The 22,448-nt window shown below is 36.3% G+C and overlaps 1 protein-coding gene across 1 annotated transcript in view; it reads left to right on the top strand.

Annotated features, from left to right (window-relative positions):
* LOC128869308 (F-actin-monooxygenase Mical) overlaps window positions 1-22,448 on the top strand; it is a 303,193-nt gene that overhangs the window by 155,651 nt on the left and 125,094 nt on the right. Inside the window, exons 6-7 of the mRNA XM_054111836.1 lie at window positions 9,039-9,206; window positions 9,303-9,457. Coding sequence (XP_053967811.1) covers window positions 9,039-9,206; window positions 9,303-9,457 — 323 coding nt within the window. The remainder of the gene's footprint in view (window positions 1-9,038; window positions 9,207-9,302; window positions 9,458-22,448) is intronic.

Below are 22,448 nucleotides of genomic sequence, written 5' to 3'. Positions count from 1 at the left end.
GACGAGCAAATGTGTTTGCCTTCTCGAGATCTGTTTTAGCCCATTTGTTAGTTTCCATTTTAATGAATGATTGTGCTAGAGTTGGCCTTTTTTAATTTTTTGTTGTTTTCCATAGAGAGTAGTCAGTGACAGAGGTTGCACCAAGTTTGCTGATATAATTTTGGAGCTGAAAGTTGTGTTCTTTTGTTGCAAATTTTGCTGGTTTTTGTTTAAATTGCTTCTGCAACTGTTGTTAGTTTGGTTTACACCGCATCCATCAGGGGAGGAAGGGCCAATCGGCAAAAAATTTAAAAAGGCCAACTCCAGCACAATTATAGATTAAAATGGAAACTTACAAATGGGCTTAAACAGATCTCGAAAAGACAAAAACATTTGCTCGTCACTTAACCCGTGGAAATCGAACCCTCTCCAAGCACTGAAGAAAAAGTAAAAGATACACTAAAATGCACGCATCAGATACACCCACCCATAAGAAAATTCTCGAAAAATGAAGTTAAAGAAGTGATAAACAATCTTAAAAAAAGAAGGCCCCTGGATATGACTTCATAAGGGGAGAGGTACTGAAACAACTCCGAAAAGAAGGACTCGCTTTCCTTACATACATATGTATATAATTATATTACATATACAGCAGAAACCATCGCGATATTGAAAGCAATTGACTGTGCACTTAGCTCTTCATCAAAAACCATAATTTGCACTGACAGTATGTCGACTATAGCATCCATTCTAAACATAAACAATAAAAACCACATCATATCGTGTATCCGTGACAAGTTAATTGCAACCCATAACAAAATTAAAATAATGTGGGTACCAGGGCATAAAGGTATCGCAGGAAATGAACTAGCAGATCTGCGGGCCAAGCTCGCCGGAAAAGAACCTTTAATCTCTTTTCAGTTCCTCGACAAGAGGGACTTGCATAATTTAATTTCTTCACAACAGCGTATAAAACAAATGATTGAATGGAACTCCATCCGACACCACTACACGCAAATTAATGGTGATAGAAAAGCACCCACGTACCCATCATCATGCCGATGCAACGATATCAAAGCTTTCGTTCGACTACGCATACTAGGGCATACCATAGCCACACATTCGTATAGGCTATCTGGTATCAGCCCCCCATCATGTCAGTATTGTCCTGCGTCAACGCTCTCCATCACACACCTGCTCAACGAATGTCCACAGTTCACGTCAATCAGAAGCAACATATTCAACTGCGACAACGCCATGGATCTCTTAAAAACCACTACACCCGAAAACATTGAGAAAATTGCCAAATATCTAACTCTAACGGATCTTCGTAAAGTAATTTAACTCCCTGTAGCTATAGTTCTAAGTAACGTATTGTTAGCAATTTAACTGCTATCTCAACTCAGTAATTTCCTATACTTTTTATATAATGTTTCATATTCACACATACTTTTTTCATACCGGTGAGCCGAAGGCCCTAGCAGCCAGTGCTCCTTTTTTGCTGTGCAATAACAATAGTATTGTTGTTTCTCATTATTATAAATAAATAAAAATAAATAAAATATTACATTATCTGGTTTTGTTCCACCTCAATGGAAAGTAGCCCAAGTAAAAATTATCCTCAAACCAGGAATAAGCGCTGTACAAGTCGAATCATATCGATCCATCAGCCTATTGCCTCTAAAGTAATGAAATCCCTTTTCCTCAAAAGAATAATGCCCATAATTGAAGAACGAAATATAATCCCAAATCACCAATTCGGTTTGAGGAAAAAACAGAGTACCATCGAACAAGTCCATAGACTCATAAACAACATACACTAAGCATTTGAACAAAAGAAATATCACAGCGGCTTTTCTCGATATACCTCAAGCCTTTGATCGCGTTTGGCATGATAGCTTACTCTATTCAAAAAAATACACTCTTCCAATAAATTATTACATATTTATTAAGTCACACCCCGAAAATCGATATTTCTTTGTCAGACAACACGCGGAACAGTCTGAAGTATGTGAAAGTTGAGCTGGTGTACCCCAAGGGGGCCCCATCCTTTGCATGCTATACACATACGATCTACCAGCTTCTGAAGAAACAATAGTTGGTACTCACAATTGAGCCCCAACCCCATGTGGCCTCCCAAAAACTCCAGGAAGGGCTTGATAAAATAACCAATTGGTTGAGAGAGTGGCACATTAAGCTAAACGAGACCAAATCTTCCCAAGCCATTTTTACACTAAATCGAAAACTTCCCCACCCGTTAAGCTCAATAAAATAATTATCCTCCAAAATAACGCCACAAAATATCTCGGCTTGCATCTTGATAGCAAACTTACTTGGAAAACCCATATTTTCACCAAACGGAAGGCTCTAGGAATAAAACTTAAAAGCTTATATTGGTTACTAAATCGAAATTCTCATGTTTCTCTCGAAAGTAAGCTCTCAGTTTACTTAGCTATCTTGAAACCGATATGGACGTATGGCACTCAACTTTTTGGCGCTGCAGCTAACGTCAATATCGAAATACTTCAAAGGTTCCAGTCGAAAATTATCAGAATGATCTCAAACACCCCTTATGATATCACAAATACTCAAATTCATCCTGACCTTAAAGTACCCACAGTCACTGAAGAAATACGAAAATATGCAATATCATACAACATACGACTACAACCGCACTCAAACTTGGACACAAAAATAACTGCAAATCCCATAACCTTCACCAGACTCAAGAGAAAATCTACAAAATCTGCACGACCAACTCACTTAGACCTTACAGGTCCGTTGTGACACCACTGAGCTACACGGGAACCTCATTTATCTTCCTTCGTGGAACCATTTTCTGACTCTTATAAAACGTAGTATTGATGCCAACCCCACGCGAGACAGTTCTGTAAGAGAATTAAAATAGTATTTACCTAGACAACCTGCTCTGATTAGTCCTCATTTGATACCGACCACTTTTTTGCAAGTATATAATGCAACGTTCGCCTTCTTTACTCTTTCCTCAATATTAGTTTCCACGTGAGTTTCCTGAGTCCTAGATACTTGACATTCTCTTTCAGAGGAATCTCCACACCCTTAAAAATTAGCGAGAGATTATAGGGAGCCTATGTTTCTTTTTAAGAGAATTATTTCAGTTTTTGAGGGGTTTACATCGAGTCCCCTGCTCTCAATCCAGCTTCTAAGTGTGGCCATGTTAGAGCGCAGAATATCCATAAGAGTGTTAGGATATTTGCCTTTAACGGCAATTGCTAAGTCATCTGCGTAAGCTGTGACGTGGCAACCCCCTCGTTCCAAGGCCAGCAGTAGGAAGTTTACTGCCAAAATCCAAAGAAGAGGGGAGAGGACTCCGCCTTGTGGTGTGCCTCTGCAGACCTGTCTGCTTAGAGTAATGCTGCCTAATTTAGCCGTTACCTTTCTTTTGACGAGTATATCTTCTATCAGGGCTACGACATGTGGTTTAATTCCAAAATCTTCTATTGAATCTACTATAGCGTTTGCACTTATATTGTTGAAGGCGCCTTCTATGTCTACGAAAGCAACCAATGCAAACTCTTTGTCTGATAAACTTTTTTCCACCAACCCGACAAGTGATTGTAAGGCGGTTTCTGTAGACTTCCCTTTAATATAGGCATGTTGCGCCGAGAAGAGCCTATTTAAAGGCACGACACCCCGTAAGTATTTATCCATTATTCTCTCCAGTATCTTGAAAAGAAAAGACGTTAGACTAATGGGCCTGAAGTCTTTGGGGTTAGTGTGTGAGGACCTACCTGCCTCTCAAAGGAAAGCAGCCGGAATGGGGCGGTAGACATGAGAAACTGGATTTGCTGCATGACAACGCCAGGCCACACGTTGCTAAATCGGTACAGAAATATTTAGAGGAACTGAATTGGGAAATCTTGCCCCAGGCATTGCACCTTCCGATTACCATCTGTTCCGATCAATGCACTCAGCCTTTATTGGAGATCGGTTCACTTCTTACGAGAACATCGCAAACTGGCTCACTGAATGGATCAAGTCAAAAGAAGCAGTGATGGTAAATGATTTTTTGAAAAATCCCTACACAGCCCAAAAAAACTCCCTACTTTTCCCTACGCTTCAAAAAATTTTCCCTACAAAATTCCCCACATATTTTTCTCCTGTGTTTACACTATAATGAGGCACTTGCAACGTCAAAATTGAATTATTTGCTTAAGTTTTGGGCTTGGTGCTGTTTTCACAGTTTATAAGACACTTTAATAAGAAATTTTATTTCAAAAATATATATAAATACACATATTTATTATATTATAAACACATATATGAAGAAAAATTCAGCAAAAAGACTAAAAATTAGACTTTTTCTTTACATTCAGTTCTGTTTAAAACAAGACAGAGTTTCTATTTTTTCAGAATCCGGCACGATTACTTTTAAGATTGTGATAAAGTGGTCCACCACTTGCAGCGCGGCATTATGCTCAGCGAAGAACATGCTAAATCTTATTTCGAAATTTCTGGAACCATTTGCATTTGAATGGATCGTTAGCCACAGCTTTCAACTAGCCACTAAAATTGTCGTCGTCAAGCCACTTGTTATTGAACTTTTGTTTCCGATACTTGAATTTTTCTCCTGTTGTTCCTCCGAAGAGTCAGTCGAAGAGGAGGAGCTCATTTCTGTAAAATATTGTATATAAATTTTAAATATAAAAAAAGCTAAAATAATTGCAAACTTAATTCAAAAGCGAAAAGCATCAGGTAACGCGGGACAACTAACAATTTTCGCGCGAAGAAAAAATAGCGTTAGCGTTAACGAAGAAAAAATGGCAATGTTGCCGTATTAACGCCTTAAAAATATGCTGCCATAAGGAAAAAAATACTAGCATGAAATCTTACTGCGGCTTTTTATTTTAAATGAACTTTTTTAATTTTTCCCGCTATTTTAAAATTTGTTCTGTCCTTTTTGAAAATTCCCTACATTTACAGAATTTAAAAAAATCTGTCCTTCTTTTTCGACAAAAATCCCTACATGTAGGGAATTTTCCCTACATTTACCATCACTGAAAAGAAGTCGAATTTTTCGTCAGAGGAATCCGTATGCTGCAAAAAAGATGAAGTACAGGTGTAACTTCCAGTGGCACATACTTCACATAATTTCAAGTATAAATTAGTTGTTTAAATAATTATAACTTTGGCTAAGAAAGGACGCAAATTTATTCCCATACCAATAACATAAAATACGTGGAAATTTGAATTCTTTCTTTTAACAATTGCATGTGAAAAATTAGATCATTAAAATGTCCACGATGAGCACGTCTACAGATAAAAGATGAGAGCTTCGAGATATCGAAGGCAGTCCTTGTTCTATCCCCTACAGAACCATTTCTTTGGAATTTTTTCCTTATCGCGTTGCGCATGCTGCTGCTTCTGCGCCCTCAAAGGTACTTTGTTTTGGTTTTTATTTAATAAAGAGGATATATTTGTATTTACAGTTATAAATACATATGTATTTACATGTGTAGTTAGTATGAAATTATCTACTTTCTTGTGACATAAATTACATTTGGCGGCCGCCGTAGCCGATGCAATGAAAAATATCCTCGTAAAAAATATCTGCCGTTCGGAGTCGACTTAAAACTGTAGGTTAATACTTTGTTGGGTTTCTTTTAGAATCAATTACAAAAATTACTAATTTGGTTCCACCCTTCAAGTATCGCCGTTTCAGATTTGTTATGGATGCCTTATTTTTGTATATTTGTCTTCAAAACCGACCACAAATTTTCGATAACATCAAACATGTTTGTAATATTTGTGATTTGTGCTTAGGATCGATACCTTGATACAAGCGGAAGTGATCTTCTACAGGGTGGCTGATGAATTTTGCTACATTAAGAAACTCAAATAACTTTTTTTTTAGTGTATGGAATTAATTTTTTTTTTTTTTTCAAGTTGAAGGTCATTAAATTTTATTAAATGTAGCTTAACTAGTTTTAAAAATAATTGAATTTAAATGCCCCCCATGCTCGTTGACACAAGTGCGGCATCTTAGTAAAAAGTTGTTCATTGCTGCTTTGAGAGTTGCGACAGGAATAGCCGCAATTGTTGCCCGAATGGATTGTTTTAGTTCATCCAAATTTGTTGGCTTTGTTTTATAAACTTCTTGTTTACATAAACCCCACAAGAAAAAGTCAGGTGCAGTAAGGTCAGGCGACCTGGGGGGCCAACGAAACTCGGAGTTTCTTGAAATCAGTTTATTGGGAAATTTCCGTCGCAACTCTGTCATAACAGTCTGGGCTATGTGAGACGTTGCCCCATCTTGTTGAAACCACACAGAGTTGAAAGGAATTCTCTTTCGGCGTAGTTCTGGATAGAAAAATTCTTTCAGCATTTTCAAATAACGGTCTCCAGTAACCGTAACGGTGTGACCATTTTCTTCAAAAAAATAAGGCCCGACAATACAGCGTGAAGAAACCGCACACCACACTGTCACGCGAAGAGGATGCAATTCCGTCTCGTGGAGTATCTGTGGGTTAGAAGTACTCCATATTCGACAATTTTGTTTGTTCACATTGCCGTTTAAATCGAAATGGGCCTCATCAGACATGAAAAGGCAGTTTAACATGTTTTGGTCTTCTTCCACCATTTGCAGGATCTTCTGGCAAAATTCCAAGCGAATCGGCAAGTCTGCTGCATTCAGTTTGTTAACCATTTGAATTTTGTAGGGAAATAAGTCTAAATCTTTGTGCATTATTGTTTGCAAAGACTGTCGGCTGACACCAAGTTGAGCAGATAAGCTTCTTGTTGAAACCCTTGGATTGCTTTGTATATCTGCAGCTACAGCAGCGATCGTTTCCTCCGTCCGAACTGGTGGGTTTCGATGATAAGACCTTCTTACGACTGTTCCTTGCTCAGCAAAATTTTTCAGCAGTCTCATTATGGTCCATCTGCTCGGGGGATCGCCGCCAAACATCCGCCTGTACTCTCTCTGTACCAAAACTACGGACTCCAGTGCGTGATAGCGGCGGACTATCCAAATTCTTGTTTGCGTGTCCCAGTTATCCATTTTAATAAATTTTAAAGATCAATCTGCAAATTAAAACAAAAATGGAACAGATAACTTAAAAAGAAAAAAAGTTATTAAATTTTTTTTTAGCAGCGGCTTTCATCAGCCACCCTGTATTTGTAGTCTTCTAGCGCTTGAAACCAAGATTTTTTGCAGAAGCTTTAAGTAAACAAATTTGTCCATTATTTCTTCGATAAAACTCCAATTTCCATTTCCATTTGATGACATGTATGCTCAAACCATAACGCTGCCACCGCCGTGTTTTATAGTAACTCACAAATTGTGTAGCTTGAGCCCCGTATTGGACTCGTGCCATATATAAAGGTCCGCCATCTGATCCAAATAAATTAATTTTTACCTCGTCTCGCCTGAAAAGAAGAAATGCTGGGGTCTTATTTGGATGGTCACACGCAAACTGCAATCTCTTAAATCTATTCTTTGCACATAAGGCTTATAACGAGCTATTCCGAAATTCCAATTTGTTTCCCACAGTACTCTTCGAATAGTTTCTACGAGCGCTTGTTGCTGGATTTTCTCTGTGAATGTTTTGTTCGGAGCCTATCGTCCCTTATTTATCATACGATTTTCGTGCATAAGGCGTTCAATAATGTGCTGAATTGTTGACAAACTTAAAAGTACAATTTCAGCTGATTTACGATACGACGTAAATTATATGTCTGCATACTCTGTTTTTCCATTTTCGCAAACCATTGTGAAATATAGAACACCTTACAAAAAAATCGTATCTGTATCAAATAAGGTGTGAGTGACTGTATTTCCAAAGCATCGAATGTGCTACGCTTGTGCGTACGTACAAATGCATGTATGTATGAACACGCAAAACGAGTGTTGCCAATTTAGCGACTTTGTCGCTAGAACTGACGACTTTTGCTTGAGTCTTTTCGACAAAAAAAGTTTTCACGACAAAAATGATTTAGCGCCTTATCTGGCGACTTTTGGCAATAGATACTTTTTTTAGGCAATAGATACTTTTCTGTCAACTTGGTTACCCGTGAATGTCCTTTACCTTCCATACTCTAGAGTAACAATTTACTGACTATATATAAAATAAAGCACTACCTATTGGTGTGTTATCGTTGATAAATTATCGATCTATAATTGAAATTTTAAATTTATTTTTACCTTACATTTTTTTATGAAATTAACAAAAATCATACGTTGTATTAAGAAATAATAAAATATATTCCAATTCAATTACACCTTGTTTCACACAATTGTAATGAGTAACCAAATTATTTTTACCACTGATCGCATAAGAGCAATGCGGTCGGGGAATCCCCGGATTTTATTATGTTCTGTACGTGAAATAATTGAATTGATATCGGTTCAGTTGATTGTTTACTATTCTCTAGCTTACTTACTTTTTAATTTTTTAAGTAAATATAAAATATTTAGATCTATCTCGAGGTTGCTTAAATAATGGATTTACCTCTGAAAAAATAGGCAGTATTTTAGGAGATTGAAACTAACTTCCGTTGATCTCAAAATTTCAGCAGAGTTGGTATTACTGGTTTAATTATTACTCATCTAAAAATTTTAAGTCCGCAGCTGGCCTCTTGTGCATCTCTCAGAATGAAATTTAGGATCCGCCCCTGAGGGAGTTAGCGACTTTCTAGCGACTTTTGATATTGGCCCTAGCGACTCAGATTTATTGGCGTTGGCAACACTGCGCAAAACACGAGTATACGAACATAAAAAAAAAAATAATCGAAAGTCGAGTGTACGTATCCCACGAAATTTTAAAATTCACCTTATTATATATACGTTTACCGTGCTCAGTGCTTAGGCAAAGACAAATCGACAACGCACTTGCTTCGTGAATTTGCCCTTCCCCTTCTTTTTACTCGAGTGTCCGCATCTATATGTCTGATTGGCAAAGTTTAGTGACTGTGATTCTATCTCATTATTTACTAAATGCTTACTAATTGTACGCTAAACTCGACATACTCCTGATTACCTTATCTATTCCAATTATTTATGTATATTTTATTTCTCATAGGAATCACTGCATCAAATACAAAACCTGAGATAGAAACTGGAGGTGCTGCGCGTTCGCTTAAGGAACGGTTTGAGAGAGGTGATATATTCAAGGGCTCTAGAGATAACAGTAAAGAGAAATCGTGCATTAAAAGTGGACTACAAAATGAAGCTGACGTGTTTGAATCCGGTAAAAAAGAAAAGCAGAAAACTTGTGATAGTCCTTGTCGGAAATAGTTTACTCGGAGAGTATTTTACATTTACTGAATATACATTCATTTTCCAGCGATTAGCAAAACATCACGGAGCATTTTTATGGAATTAGATGCTAATGTAGCTGCTGGCAGCAAACAAATGAACACATCAACGCCGCTAAATCGACAGCTGAACCAGCAACATTCATATAATATAAAGCGGCATAGTAACGAAAATGATTCCGAGGTAAGAAAATTACAATATATAGTCTTGATGAAGTGCAAATGCACCCTAATTTACTTTGTTAACCGCTTACTATAAAACAGTAGGCCTCTTTGATTCGCCAAACTTTAGCAAGTGGAGAATAGATGAAGAGGCGCTGCCCAAAATTATATTTGTTTGGAAGCACTTAATGAGTCTTAGTAAAACCGGTTTCATACACGTTAATATTTGTTGCTTAAACTCCTTACTTGTGATGCTTGCGCTCTGTCAACACCCTTTATGTTCTCTTTCTTCTTAATGTTGTTATTGACTATAGACCAAAAACTAACAATTGCAAGGTATATGAACATGATGGACAACACCAAGGGAGAATTCGCAAAGTTATGGCAACAAAAGTCTCCCTGTATGACACTTTTTTTCTAACGCTCGTTTATAATAGCCTAACGAAATCGAGACAAATATGGAGAAAGTATGTCTGTTCGTCCAAGCCAAAAATTCTGGAGGCATAGTGTGTTACAATAGCTTTTTAGTCTCATTCGTACACGATCTAGTGTTTCTAATAAACCTCTGCAGCGATCTTAAATCAGTGTTCAATACGTGATTTAGTCTAAGGAAATGAGAAATTGTCATGATATCGGGTGATTCCATAACGGCTTATCTGCACGTCTTCCTATTAGGGGTTGCCCTGTTAGAATTTTCATGAAGACGTGTATATACTTATATGTACAAATTATAAAATATTTATTTTTTAACAAAAGAATTTACAATAATCTTGTAGGCTTAGCAAAGCTAACAATCGTAGTCATCTCCAATCTGGTGCATTTGAAAAGAACTCCCATTAACCAATTCTAATCGGATGAAGGTGAACTTCATACTTAATTGCTCTTTACTGTTAACTACTCTGTTCGCTCTCACACCAGTCGACTCCAACTTTCATAGTAACTGCAAGCGATGCGTACGATGTTCGCTGTCAACTGCACTCACTCTCCCCAGAGAATGTTAATGCAATGAGAAGGTGCAAATGTTACTGTGAGCTTTTTTTAGTACAATTGAGATTTGAAAGATTTGTAATAAGGTCATTTAGCACACCGAGTTTATAGACACCTCACTGACTTTTGCCCACACAAAAATTAGAAACACCACATATCTTTCACCTCAACACACAACACATTTCTCACCTCGACATTAAACCAATTAAATTTTTACTATTTTCGTATTTTTGAAATGATAAGCGAATACGTAAAATTTATTACATATTTTTTTTTTTCAATTACATTAAAAAAAAACGATTTAAAAAAAAAAAAATTTATAAAAAAAAGTTTGCGCCGGGAATTGAACTCGAGTCTAACATGTGGCGAGGAAAAATAGGCGGTGCGTTTATTTCTTCGAATGCTTATTTTTTGACCATTTTGTTACTTTTGAAATGATAAGCGGATTCATAAAATGTATTACAAATTTTTTTACGATTACATTAAAAAAAAAAAAATTTAAAAACGAAAAAAAAAATTTGTGCCGAGAATTGATGGCGAGTCACGTCGGGAGGATAAATACGCAGAGCGTTTATTTCTGCGCCTGTGAACAAAAGGGTTTGTGCATGCGCGCGACGCGAATAAATTTTAATAAAGTTCTGAAAGTAATTCATGAACTTTTTCATTACACACATATGTATGTACATAAATGAACGTATACTTTATACACATAGTAGAAAAAGTTCAAAACAATAAATATTTCAGAAATTTTTTTTAATGAGTTTTATTTAGTTCACTTAAACGTAACTATCACACATATTTCGCTACCAATAACAAAATCAAATTTAAAATGAGATCACATAAAATTAAAAAGGCCATTCAAACTAAACGGAAAAAGTTTGCGTTCACTTCAATAATAATAAAATAAAAGGCTTAAGATCATAGAAATGTTTTAAAATTAATAGCTAGTTGGATATCCACGCCTTTTTATGACTTCTAGAAGGCGTCTTTTCATTGATCTAACTAGTTTGGCTGTTATTTCTGGACTTATGGCTTCCCATTCCTCTTTAAGCGCGTTCTTAAGCATTTCCTTGCTAGTTATTGTACGCTCTCGTATTTTTTTTTCTAGAACGCCCCATAAGTGCTCAATGGGGTTAAGGTCAGGTGATTGTGGGGGTGTGCGAAGTTGTTTTGGAACATTATACAACAACCACAACCTAACAATCTCTGCTGTGTGTTTCGGGTCGTTGTCCTGTTGGAAAACAAATCTTTCACCGAGTCCCAGTTTGATTGCACTTTCTCTCAAATTCGTTTTTAAAATATCGAGATAATCATGTCTGTTCATTATCGACTCAATAAACTGTATATTTCCAACGCACGAACTAGCCATACACCCCCATATCATGCCACCTCCTCCCCCATGCTTTACCGTAGGTACCAGATTTTGCTTTCCAAGTGCCGTTCCGTTTTTCCTCCAAATAATTTTACGACCTTTTTTCCCGAAAATGCAAAACTTGCTCTCATCTGAAAAAATCACACTATTCCAAGTGTGCGGTGGCTTGCTTACGTATTCCTTGGCGAAAGCCATCCGCTTACGTCGATTTACTCGCGATATGAAGGGTTTTTTTCGGGCCACTCTGCCGTGAAATCCGATTCTTTTTAGAATTTTTCTTACTGTATCTGGATGTGCTTTCTTTTGGTATTTTACTTCTGTGTCTTTTGAAATTTGGCTTGCTGTTAGTCGTGGATTAGATTTCACAAGAATAGTTATGTTGCGTTCTTCTCTTTCCGTCAGTTTTTTTGGACGCCCAGAACGAGGCTTAGACTCCAAACAATTCGTTTGCTTGAAGTTGTTTATCACTCTTTGGACCGAGGAGTATTGTCTCCCAACAATTTTCGCGATTTCCCGGTAGCTCTTACTATTTTGCCACAAACTTACAATTATTTTCCTTTCACCAATATCTATTTATTTTCGCCTTTGGTCCATAGTAACAAAAAATGTATTTCTAATATCAATTTTTCCCTCTTTAAATTTGTTCTTAACCGCGTCAACTACATGAATGATTTAAAATTAAATTTAACGTAATTGCCATGCAAATAATCGTCACTATTCGAAATGAACGCACACTTTTTCTGCTCAGCCTATTTAAGTAACTGTACTACAATCCCGTTATCTGAACACGACGCAGTTCAAACTCCAAAAAATTGTGTTCATACCCTCTACGAATAACTTTCTTTGAAATAAGTGAAAAGAAATAACTGAGAGTTTTAAGATAAACACGTTAAATTATTTTAATACTTTATAACAGTGGGTGAACGCAGACTTTTTCTACCATGTGTATGTAAATAAATTATGGTATATGAAATATACATAAGTACATAATATGTATGTACATGTCAATAGGACGTATTTGCATTCAGAAAAAAAGAACGGTTTAAGATAAATCAACACTTATTTTATATTGTATGTCAATTTATAGTTTATGTATTCGACAGCATTTACATACATATGTATGTATGTACATTTGTATATGAAAAACAATAATGCACAAGCGCAAGAACATCATATCACATATGCAAGTATGCCCAAATAACCTTGACTTATGTATGTACACATGTCATACCACATCACATTCTTACAAGAAATCAAATACACATACGCACTAGTGAACGAGTTTCTTCCTAACAAGTGCAAAAACAATTCTGCTCTATGTATGCATATATACCGACTTTATGTCCTAGCATATATACATACATACATATATACCTACTTGCCTTCTAAACTTCCTACAAAATAATTGTATTCATATGTTACTACATCCATGCACGTTCATACATTCAAGCATACATATTCATATGCGCGAGCACAGCGCTCCCTTCTTGCTTCCGTGTACTTTTGTCTTTCACCAGTCGATATTCCTAATATTGTACTTACAAAAACACAATACTTTGATAGACGCAAGAGCAACAGCAGGCACAACGCGATGGCCGCTTTGCCACCACACATTCTAAAATGTTCTAGAACACAACAAAAACACATGCCTCACATGCGCATGTCGCCCAAAGCTAAAATCTAAGCCTAGCGACTACAAAAACAAAATACATTCGTAGACGCAGTCGCAGCGGCCATGATTCTATCAGCGACGGCGCTGAACAATTTAGAACAAAAACAAAAAGCTCATTCATAAGTTCGAGCTCATATTTCAATTTCATTCATAAAACGACCCGCCATATGCCAATTTTCGCGACCATTCGAAAATAGTCAATATTGGAATATCTCGCGTGGAATTATTTGCCAATATTTGATAAATCTTAAATTTTTGTCATGGCGAGTGGCCGCGGCTCCGTATGTATGTATGCACCCTTATATGTATGTAAATATGTCTTCTAACTGTGCGACAGTCGCGAGTTAATGCGACTTCCAGCGAATCACACATTGCTGTCCGCAAAGCCGCATATATGTACCTTATGATCAGAAAGTACCGGGAATGTTTAAATTAAACAAAACAGAGTTAAATTTAAGGCAAATTTATATTATCTCCTTCAAAATTTTACCCGTCTGAAGCAACACACATGTGCCAACGTTTAACCCAGTCCTCCAAACACCCCCGGCAGGCCGATTTGTATTCTCTTTGATCAGTGCGATGGCGCGTTATCATCATGCAAAATCTGAGAATTGTTTGCTCACATTTCCGGGGTTTTCCAACACACAGCATCTCTCTAAGGTTTCAAAACGGATAAATAATATTCTCTATTGACTGTCTGGCCCGATGGAAGGTATTCATGGTGGACTATGCCTTGGCAATCGAAGGAAACAGTCAACATCACCTTCCCGGTTCTTTTTGCTCATAGGGTATACATATCCCATCTTTTCACTGACGGACAAGAAGACGGTCGCAGTTGCTGTTTTTTATATGCATACATTTTGCGTTCGTTGAAGGTTTGTATATATTTACATATATTTATATACATATGCGTGTATGCGCGTTTGGCTTTCTGGATGCATGCATGGATATTAGAATATTTTCTCATCAATATGTGTATGTAAGTAGTTCAGATTTGACTGAAGAGATTAAATATAGGAATGCATATTCATATGATTGCCTTTATGGCTGTTTTACATATAAATTAATTCAAAAGAAGTATGAATAATGTTATATAGAAAATAAATTTCTAAATAACAGGTATTAGAAAAACCTGAATACACTATTTTAAATCAATTCTAATTAAACCAAATATAAAAAATGAAATATCGAACAAAAAACCGTGTGCAGGATTTGAACCTGAGTCAAACTTGAGACTATGTAACGCACACACAACACGTCTTTCACGATTGCGCTAATCTATAATCACTAATGAAATTTTCTAAATCACTCATTTATTCGATTCGCAGTTTTATATGCACATATTCTGCGTTAGTTGAAAGTTTGTATGCGTAATTAATATATATGAATATGCATGTGTGTATGCGCGTTTGGCTTTCTGGACGGATATTAGAATGATATTTTCTCATCAATATAATTTGGATTTGATGAAATAGATTATAGATATATGTACATATTTTCTGTTTTGATTGATTTATATAAAAGTCAGGTCATATCCAATATGAACTATTTTATACCGAAAAGAAATTTCCATTTATAAAATACAAAAAAAAACAGTATTTTAAAGAAATTTTAATTAAAATAAACTCAAAAATTTTACCAAACTTTCCTGGTTTGAATTGTAAAAAAAAAAATGTGCAAGAAAAAAAATATGACTTCAGGACTTGAACCTGAATTATATACGTGCCAAAAAACAAAACGAATAATTCCGCCGACTTTTGCTTCTGCACCACAAACTAACTGCCGCGCGGCCTTCTTAATCGCAAATTTATTCGCTTCGATTTCCTTAGTAGTGTGCCGAAAAATCTTATGAACTTCCTCAGTAGTTTGGTAAACGCAGAAAATATCTGAATTCTTGTCTAGCGTGGTAAGTAAATATAGAAACCCTCCACTCGCGTCACTCGCGTGGTAAATATCTGCAATTCCCCACTCGTGAAGATAGTTGAATTTGAAATGACCTTATTATGAATCTATAAATTAGAACTCGAAAAAAGCTCATTTAACATTTGCTCCTTCTCATTGCATTAACATTCTCTGGTATGTGTATGATGTTCGCTAGTTGGACAGCAGAAAGAATGTTCGATTGCGTAGGAGACCAGCAGTTATTTCTGCGTAACTCTTCCCCTTCTAAAAGGCGGCTCCCGCGATCCTCGATGGTCTGTGACGTAGTACGTTCAATTTACAAGCCGCCCTATGTTGATAAAACTTCTGACAAGGATGTCTATAGCGACTTAGAGAGTGTCGTAGAGGTCAAATACATTGAACAACGGGATGTGAAATCCATAAATGCAATATGAAATGCTGGAATTAGAGAGCGTCTGCAATATCATGGTTGCCAGATCGCATTTTCTTAAAACTTCTAATTATAATTATAATTCATTCAAAAATAAAATAATCCTGAATTGTTTACATAGGTATAATATGTAAAATGCCCAGTCTCAAAGTCATTCCTAAATACTTTAATGTAGCACTTTTGCATTTTGTAAAGTAGATTTTTATTATTTAACGTTTGTAGAAAATCGAATCCGAGTTGTTATTGTACGTAGATAAATTAATATTTATTTCAAATTGCCTTTATGGACTACCCTCTCTTTAATTAAAATTGCAGTCCCTAAATCTTTCTCAACTATATGTTCTTCATGGAGTGGTGTTAATTTATTTCCAAGTCTGGTATTTCTTTTTACCATAACCCTATCACATTTTTTAAATACACGTTCTGTTTCTTGTTTATTGTAAGTTCTAAGTTCCAGTTCCTGCGCATGTCTTGTACGTTCTGATATTTCATTACTCGTATTGTCAGCCGTGGCTCGATGTCAATTGGCCTCTTTTTAGTCACGGAATGTATTGTTTTGTTATATTCAATAGTTGACAGCAATATTGTGCCATCAATAAGTCTTCCGTTAGAAGTGCTATGCAGCGGTGGAGCATTAATGATTTCGATACCGAAATTTTTGGAAAGAAGATGTCTGACAGTGTTTGAATTCAGCGATTTCTCGTTGTCACAGTAAATAATTTTTGCTTTAGGAACGATATTTAAAATTTGTATAAGTTGGGGTTTTATGTCCACAATTGTTCTCGACTCTATGGTTTGAACGATCGCGAATTTGGAGTACTTGTCCACACATGTTAATAAATACTTTGAATCGGTAGAAAAGGTATCAATATGAAGGACTTCTCCCGAATATAATGGAATGAGGGTGTCTCTACTATTTTATGTCTTTGATGACGCCTGTTGTACTTCAATTTGAGCTGTACTTGTATTTTGAGCAAATCTTACAGTTTATCACAATCTCTTTTTTTTCTTTCTTTGGGAAAATGTAGTCTTTCAAAATTTGCTTTACAAAGTCCTGCGCGATTGTGCTCCGTAGTTATTATTTCAAGCTGGTCATTTGGGTCAAAGATGTCATTTACATAATTTTTAGTGTATCTTAATTTAGAATTTTGAAACATTTGGTCTAAGTCATGTTGAATGTATGCTAGGATTGATAAATAATTATATAATGTACTGCATTGACTATATTAGTGTTCACAAGATTCTGAATAGTATCCAAGAGAGTGCTTTTATCACAAAATTGTATAATGTATCTTGCTCTATTTCCGAAAAAGATAAAGGTTCGTTTGGAAGGAATTTCAGCTTCTTCAATAATAATTTGATTTCTAAAACAATTAACTGGCTGCCTCTATGGTATTAGTTAGGGATCTCTCGCTGTGAATAGTAGCTGAATCTGAATTCAAGTTTTCTTCCATCACATAAACCTGTTGACCTCTGACCGTAGCATCCGCCGCCTACTGAAAAATGATCTCAAAGTCAAGTCTCACAAGATCCAACATTGTCTTTTCTGAAGAAAAATTTTTCAAATTGAGCAATTCGTAAACTCCAAAAACGATAGGGTTTATTTTACCGACGGTTCATACGAGAATATGAGTCATCGATTGGCCACCAGGAGGCAGCACCCGCAACAGGCAATAATTTGAACCGCTGTAATCGCAGATAGGCGCTCTCCAATCGTTTTCATTGAGCCTGGCGTCAAGGTAAATGCGAAATACGATCGGAAGAGTATTCTGGAAGTTGCTTTGAAGCCGTGGGCAGACAAAAATTTCGGTGGCAGACCATGGACGTTTCAACAGGACTCGGCACCGTTTCTTAAAGCTCGAGTGAACCAAGTATGGCTAAAAAACAGCATTCCGAACATCATAACGTCCACAGAATGGCTCCCAAACTCACCAGACGCGAATCCGATGGATTATTCTCTGGCCACTTCGAGAGCAAGGTCCGAACTAAAAGATTCACCAGTCTTGCGACGCTGGAAAAAGTATTGCCTGCGAGGGAGCCAAAATACCTGCAAGTCACATTCGGACAGCTTGCAATTAGTTTCTAGACCGTCTCAAGGCCATAGTCAAGGCGAAAGTGGTCATATCGAGCAAAAGAAAATCGAGTCTTAATTTTTTATTATTTTCACACATTTTTACTTTGAATTGAGTAAGTTTCCAAAATAAGTTGATGGCCTTTTTAATTGGTTTCACTTCGAGTGCCGGACCCTGTGTAGCATAGTTTCACATTGTGTTCGTCGATAAATGCTTTCCAACGTTTCTGTCCGAAACCGCAAACGTTAGTGGTTGATGGTCGGTAAAAATACTTAAATGTCGCGCGCCATAGAGATAGTCGCGAAAGTTTTTCAGCGTCCACACAATTGCCAAGAGTTTTCTTTCATTAGTAGCGAAATGAAGTTCTTTTCCTTTCAAGGTTCTGGGCCTAGCTTCTTGAGAATGAACTGTATCCAGGCCATAATTGGAAGCATCTGTAATTAAATCGAAAGTTTTCTTAAATAAGGGTAAGCGAGAATTACGTCATCTGATCCTTATATGTGTTTTAACGTCTCAAACGCTTTGTGTTGTTGTGAGTTTAAGAGGATTTTAACATTCTTAGATCTATAAGCGTTGGCTTTTCCATTCTCAACTTTTAAAATATCACTCAAGAGTATGGCAAAGTCTTTGACGAAGCATGTGTAGTAACGAGCTAATCCTAAAATGGATCTAAGACCGTACTATCTTTCGGCAGGTGGGAAGTTTAGCATTGCGTTTACTTTGTCAGGGCCAGTATTAATGCCACCCTTTGGTACAATAAATCCAATACTCTCGTGTTAGCATCATGTAAACTATTCAATACCCAGGCTATGTCTTTGATATGTTGTTCTTTTTTCTGTGAATAAATTATAACGTTATGTACGTAAACACAACAGCTTTTTCTGATTTGTTCCCAAAGGATGTTGTATATAGCTCTTTGAAAAATGCTGGGGGCGTTTTTTAATCCGAATAGTAGCCTACAAAATTCATACTTTCCATTTTTTACGGAAAAAGCAGTTTTTTCTCTATCTCGTTCTCGTATCTGATGAAAACCTGACTTTAAATCGAGGGTAAAAGTATTGTGCGAGTCCCATGTTTGATAAAATCGGCATAACATTTAGTATCGGGTATTTATCGACAATGGTATTTTTGTTCATTTAACGAAAATCTACTACTACTATCCCCCAAATGGGATTATTGTATGGAGACCTAGATGGTCTAATAATGCCATTCGGTAAAAGTTCTTTTATTTTGTTATTAACAAAATCTACTATTTCGGGTACGGATATGGCTTAAAATAAATCGGTTCTTCATGTTTTGTACGAATCGCAGAATCGAATGTGGTAGACATTTGTATTATATGGCAGAGATTCAGTGAGATCGGCGAAAGCTTGTGATCTGTTTTCTGTCATATTAAATAACTCCTTTTACTGCAAGGGGAACGCTTTCTTGTTGAATTTTTAAAGCTTTAACACTTGTACTTCTAACAAATAATAACTTTTCAGTTCCGGAATCATGTACAATTTCTCCTTTTTGAAGGACCACGACTGCATTTACTCGCATTAGCTGGTCAAACCCAATTGTCGCATCAAATGTTATTAAATTTGGTAATATAATAAAATCGGAAGTTATACCAAACAAATTAATTTTACATTTCTCTCTTGCTTTGGTTTCGCCATGAATTGACTTAACTACGAATGGTTTAGTTAAGGATACAACGCATTTAACTCAGCAAATGGCTTAATAAAATTTTTTGAAGCTCCTGTATCTACTAACATTTTTATCTCCCTGCTCTCAGCTCTTATTGATCTTCAGACCGAAGGAAGCTGGGGAATTTTCCTAAAAAATTAAGTTGATATTCAATAGCTTCGACTTCATGTTCTACATAAGAATTGGTTTCTACTACAACCTCAATTGTATCAGAAATGTGGTGGAGTCTGTGAACTTTTGGCCCAGTGTTCCTATCTGATATGGGCGGTCGCTTGATTTGTTGACCTTGGTTGCTACTATTTAATGGAAATTGCCGATGATTGAAGCTTTGCAAATTGGCAGCTTATTTCTTGGTAAAAAAATCCCGGTGGGATTTTGATGCTCAAACTTTGCTGAAGGGCGGAAGCGAGATGTGGATGGGTCTACGTACATTGCTTCAGGGGGAGGCTGGTTTATAAGGTCAAAAAAATCATTTTTTTTTTTTCGTTTTAAGCGATTCCTAATATATTTCGGAATATTCACACAAAGTTACAGAGCCTAATTCTCAATATTTCCGTAGATACAAAGCCAAAGATAGGCGAGCGTTAGGTAGTTACGCTGTGACCGGACAGCTATAGTACAAACTTTATCTTCTTTTCTCGACTTTTCATTTTTATGATTTCTTTGAATTGGCGTACATGAATGAAAAAAAAACTAATGAATCTTTTGAAATGAATCATATCTTGTTCAATTCAGTATTAAATTCTCTTCTATTTGAACTAACAAAATAGATAAAAAACAATTTTTCAAGATTTTTATACCAAGTTGAAGTGAATTTTTTTTTATAGAAAGGCATTTTTTTCTTTAAAACCTCCAAAAAGTTGAAATTTTTGGAATTTCTCTCAGTTTTCTTAGTTCATCTTGAATAAGAAATCATGATAATTAGAAATACATTTGAATTTTTTGCTTCAAATAATAATTACGAGCTGTATTTTGTACGCCAGTTGGAAACTCCAGCGTTGCAGCGCTCTACTAATTTCTATGTTAAACATTTTTTTCAACTTATTTTAACGAGTACAAAATTTTTTTTATACATTTTAAATGTTCATTAAAAGATAGAAAAAAATTTGCAGTGCTAAATTAATTTTTTCCATAAAAAATCGCAAAGAGATGGAATTTTTAGACCTCATAAACCAGGCTCCCCCCTTCAGCGCGTTCCTCTCTACTATTATTATCAGTATTGAATTTTTCTTGCCTTTTTTTGAAAGTTTGGATTTTTGTGACCACTCAATGTTTCCATTTGGTTGTTTTTCCTTTCATTTACTGTTCTACCTGAAAACTGGCCCAGGTTCCTTTGCTCAAAACGCTTTGAATAGTTTGCTGTTAACATATATCGTTGATGGTTTGCTTCTACCTCTTGCGCAAGTGCCAAAGTAGAAGGCAAATCTGTTGGACACGTATAAAAGAGAATGTCGCAAAGGGATTTCCTGAGGCCAGAAAAAAAAACACGTAGTTCATCCAGCCTATATTTCTCATTTATTGAGTTAGTTATACTGCCTTCATAAGTCATGATAGTTTTATTAGTAAGTAATGTGAGTTTTCTTTCGACCTCATCGTAGAATTTCAAAACTGTCAGACTTCCCTCTAAGGCAGTGGTCGCCAACCCGTCGATCGCGAGCTACCGGTAGCTCGCAAAGGCAATTCTGGTAGCTCGCGCTGCTCACGTTGCAAAAAATCCAAAAGTCTGAAAATCATACCAGTATTAGCAAATTTCAGAAATTTTCATAATAAATAGATAAACAGCGGCAACACTGCGGTAAGCGATTTCGCGCCGACAAACAAGACGCGAAGTCGCGTCTCCGTTCTAGGATCGGCTGGAACCGATTAGCGTTTTCGAGAATTTTTTGGCTTTATATATACGCAATGCACGTCGACATTGCGCTCAGTTTAATACTGAACGTCATTATCAACGTTCTGCGTGCAGCGGTTGGGTTAGAGTTCGAAACATTATGGCAAGCAGTAGTAAGAAGACGAAGACATACCATTTCCATTCGGAATGGGAAGAACAATACTTCTTCACAGAAGTTAAGGGGGGAAACTGGTCTAGAGCGCAAAAAATGGGCATATTTTATGAATTTATTTTGACTCAACAAAGGAATCAATCGAAAATCTGTGAAATAGGTTTAATAATATAGCTTTCATGGTACAAATACAAAATTTTTCGTCTGAATTAATTTCAAAATGGCCGCTGTCCAGCAGTTCTCCTAAGGCGCCTTTTTTTCTAGTGGGTCCATTGCCGAAGACGTAAACTCCTTAATTTTTTTCCTGGATCAAAAAATAAAATTTTTTTAGTTTCTATATAACAACAGAAAGAGACGTACGTAGGATTTTTTCGATATTTTGTTTTTTCGCGAAATGGTGCACGTTTGAACAAAAAGTTACAATTTTCACTATAAAGAACGACATAAAATTGTTGATTAAAAAAAAAAACTATGTAATATAAATAAAAAATCCTACGTACGTCTCCGGAGAAAGCTATTTCGAATGTATTGTCAAAATTTCGTAAGAATCGGTAAAGATTTGTTCGAGTTATGTCTTCGGCCAGTTTAAAAAAAGTGATTTCGAGAAAAACGCGTTTAAAGTTGTAAGTAGCGTTCGGGGCATACCTGCGAGGCACTGCCGTCGAATGAAAAATTTGGGCATTTAGACATTTTTGCTGGCATCCCTCATTTGGTATATTATTTCTAAGACCCTAAAGCACCTTTTAAGACAAAAAAAAATTTTTCGATTTTTTCAAAATTCTAGACCAGCTTCCCCTCTTAAAGGCAAAAGTGTTTGTTTGTTATGTAATACATCTGTGTCAGTTCCTAAAAAAGGAAATATTGAGAGGCATCATAAAACTGTACATTC

The sequence above is a fragment of the Anastrepha ludens genome, chromosome X, assembly GCF_028408465.1.
Source record: "Anastrepha ludens isolate Willacy chromosome X, idAnaLude1.1, whole genome shotgun sequence".
Lineage (NCBI taxonomy): Eukaryota > Metazoa > Arthropoda > Insecta > Diptera > Tephritidae > Anastrepha > Anastrepha ludens.
Note: the sequence above shows the minus strand (reverse complement) of the source record. Positions and strands in the feature narration are given on the sequence as shown.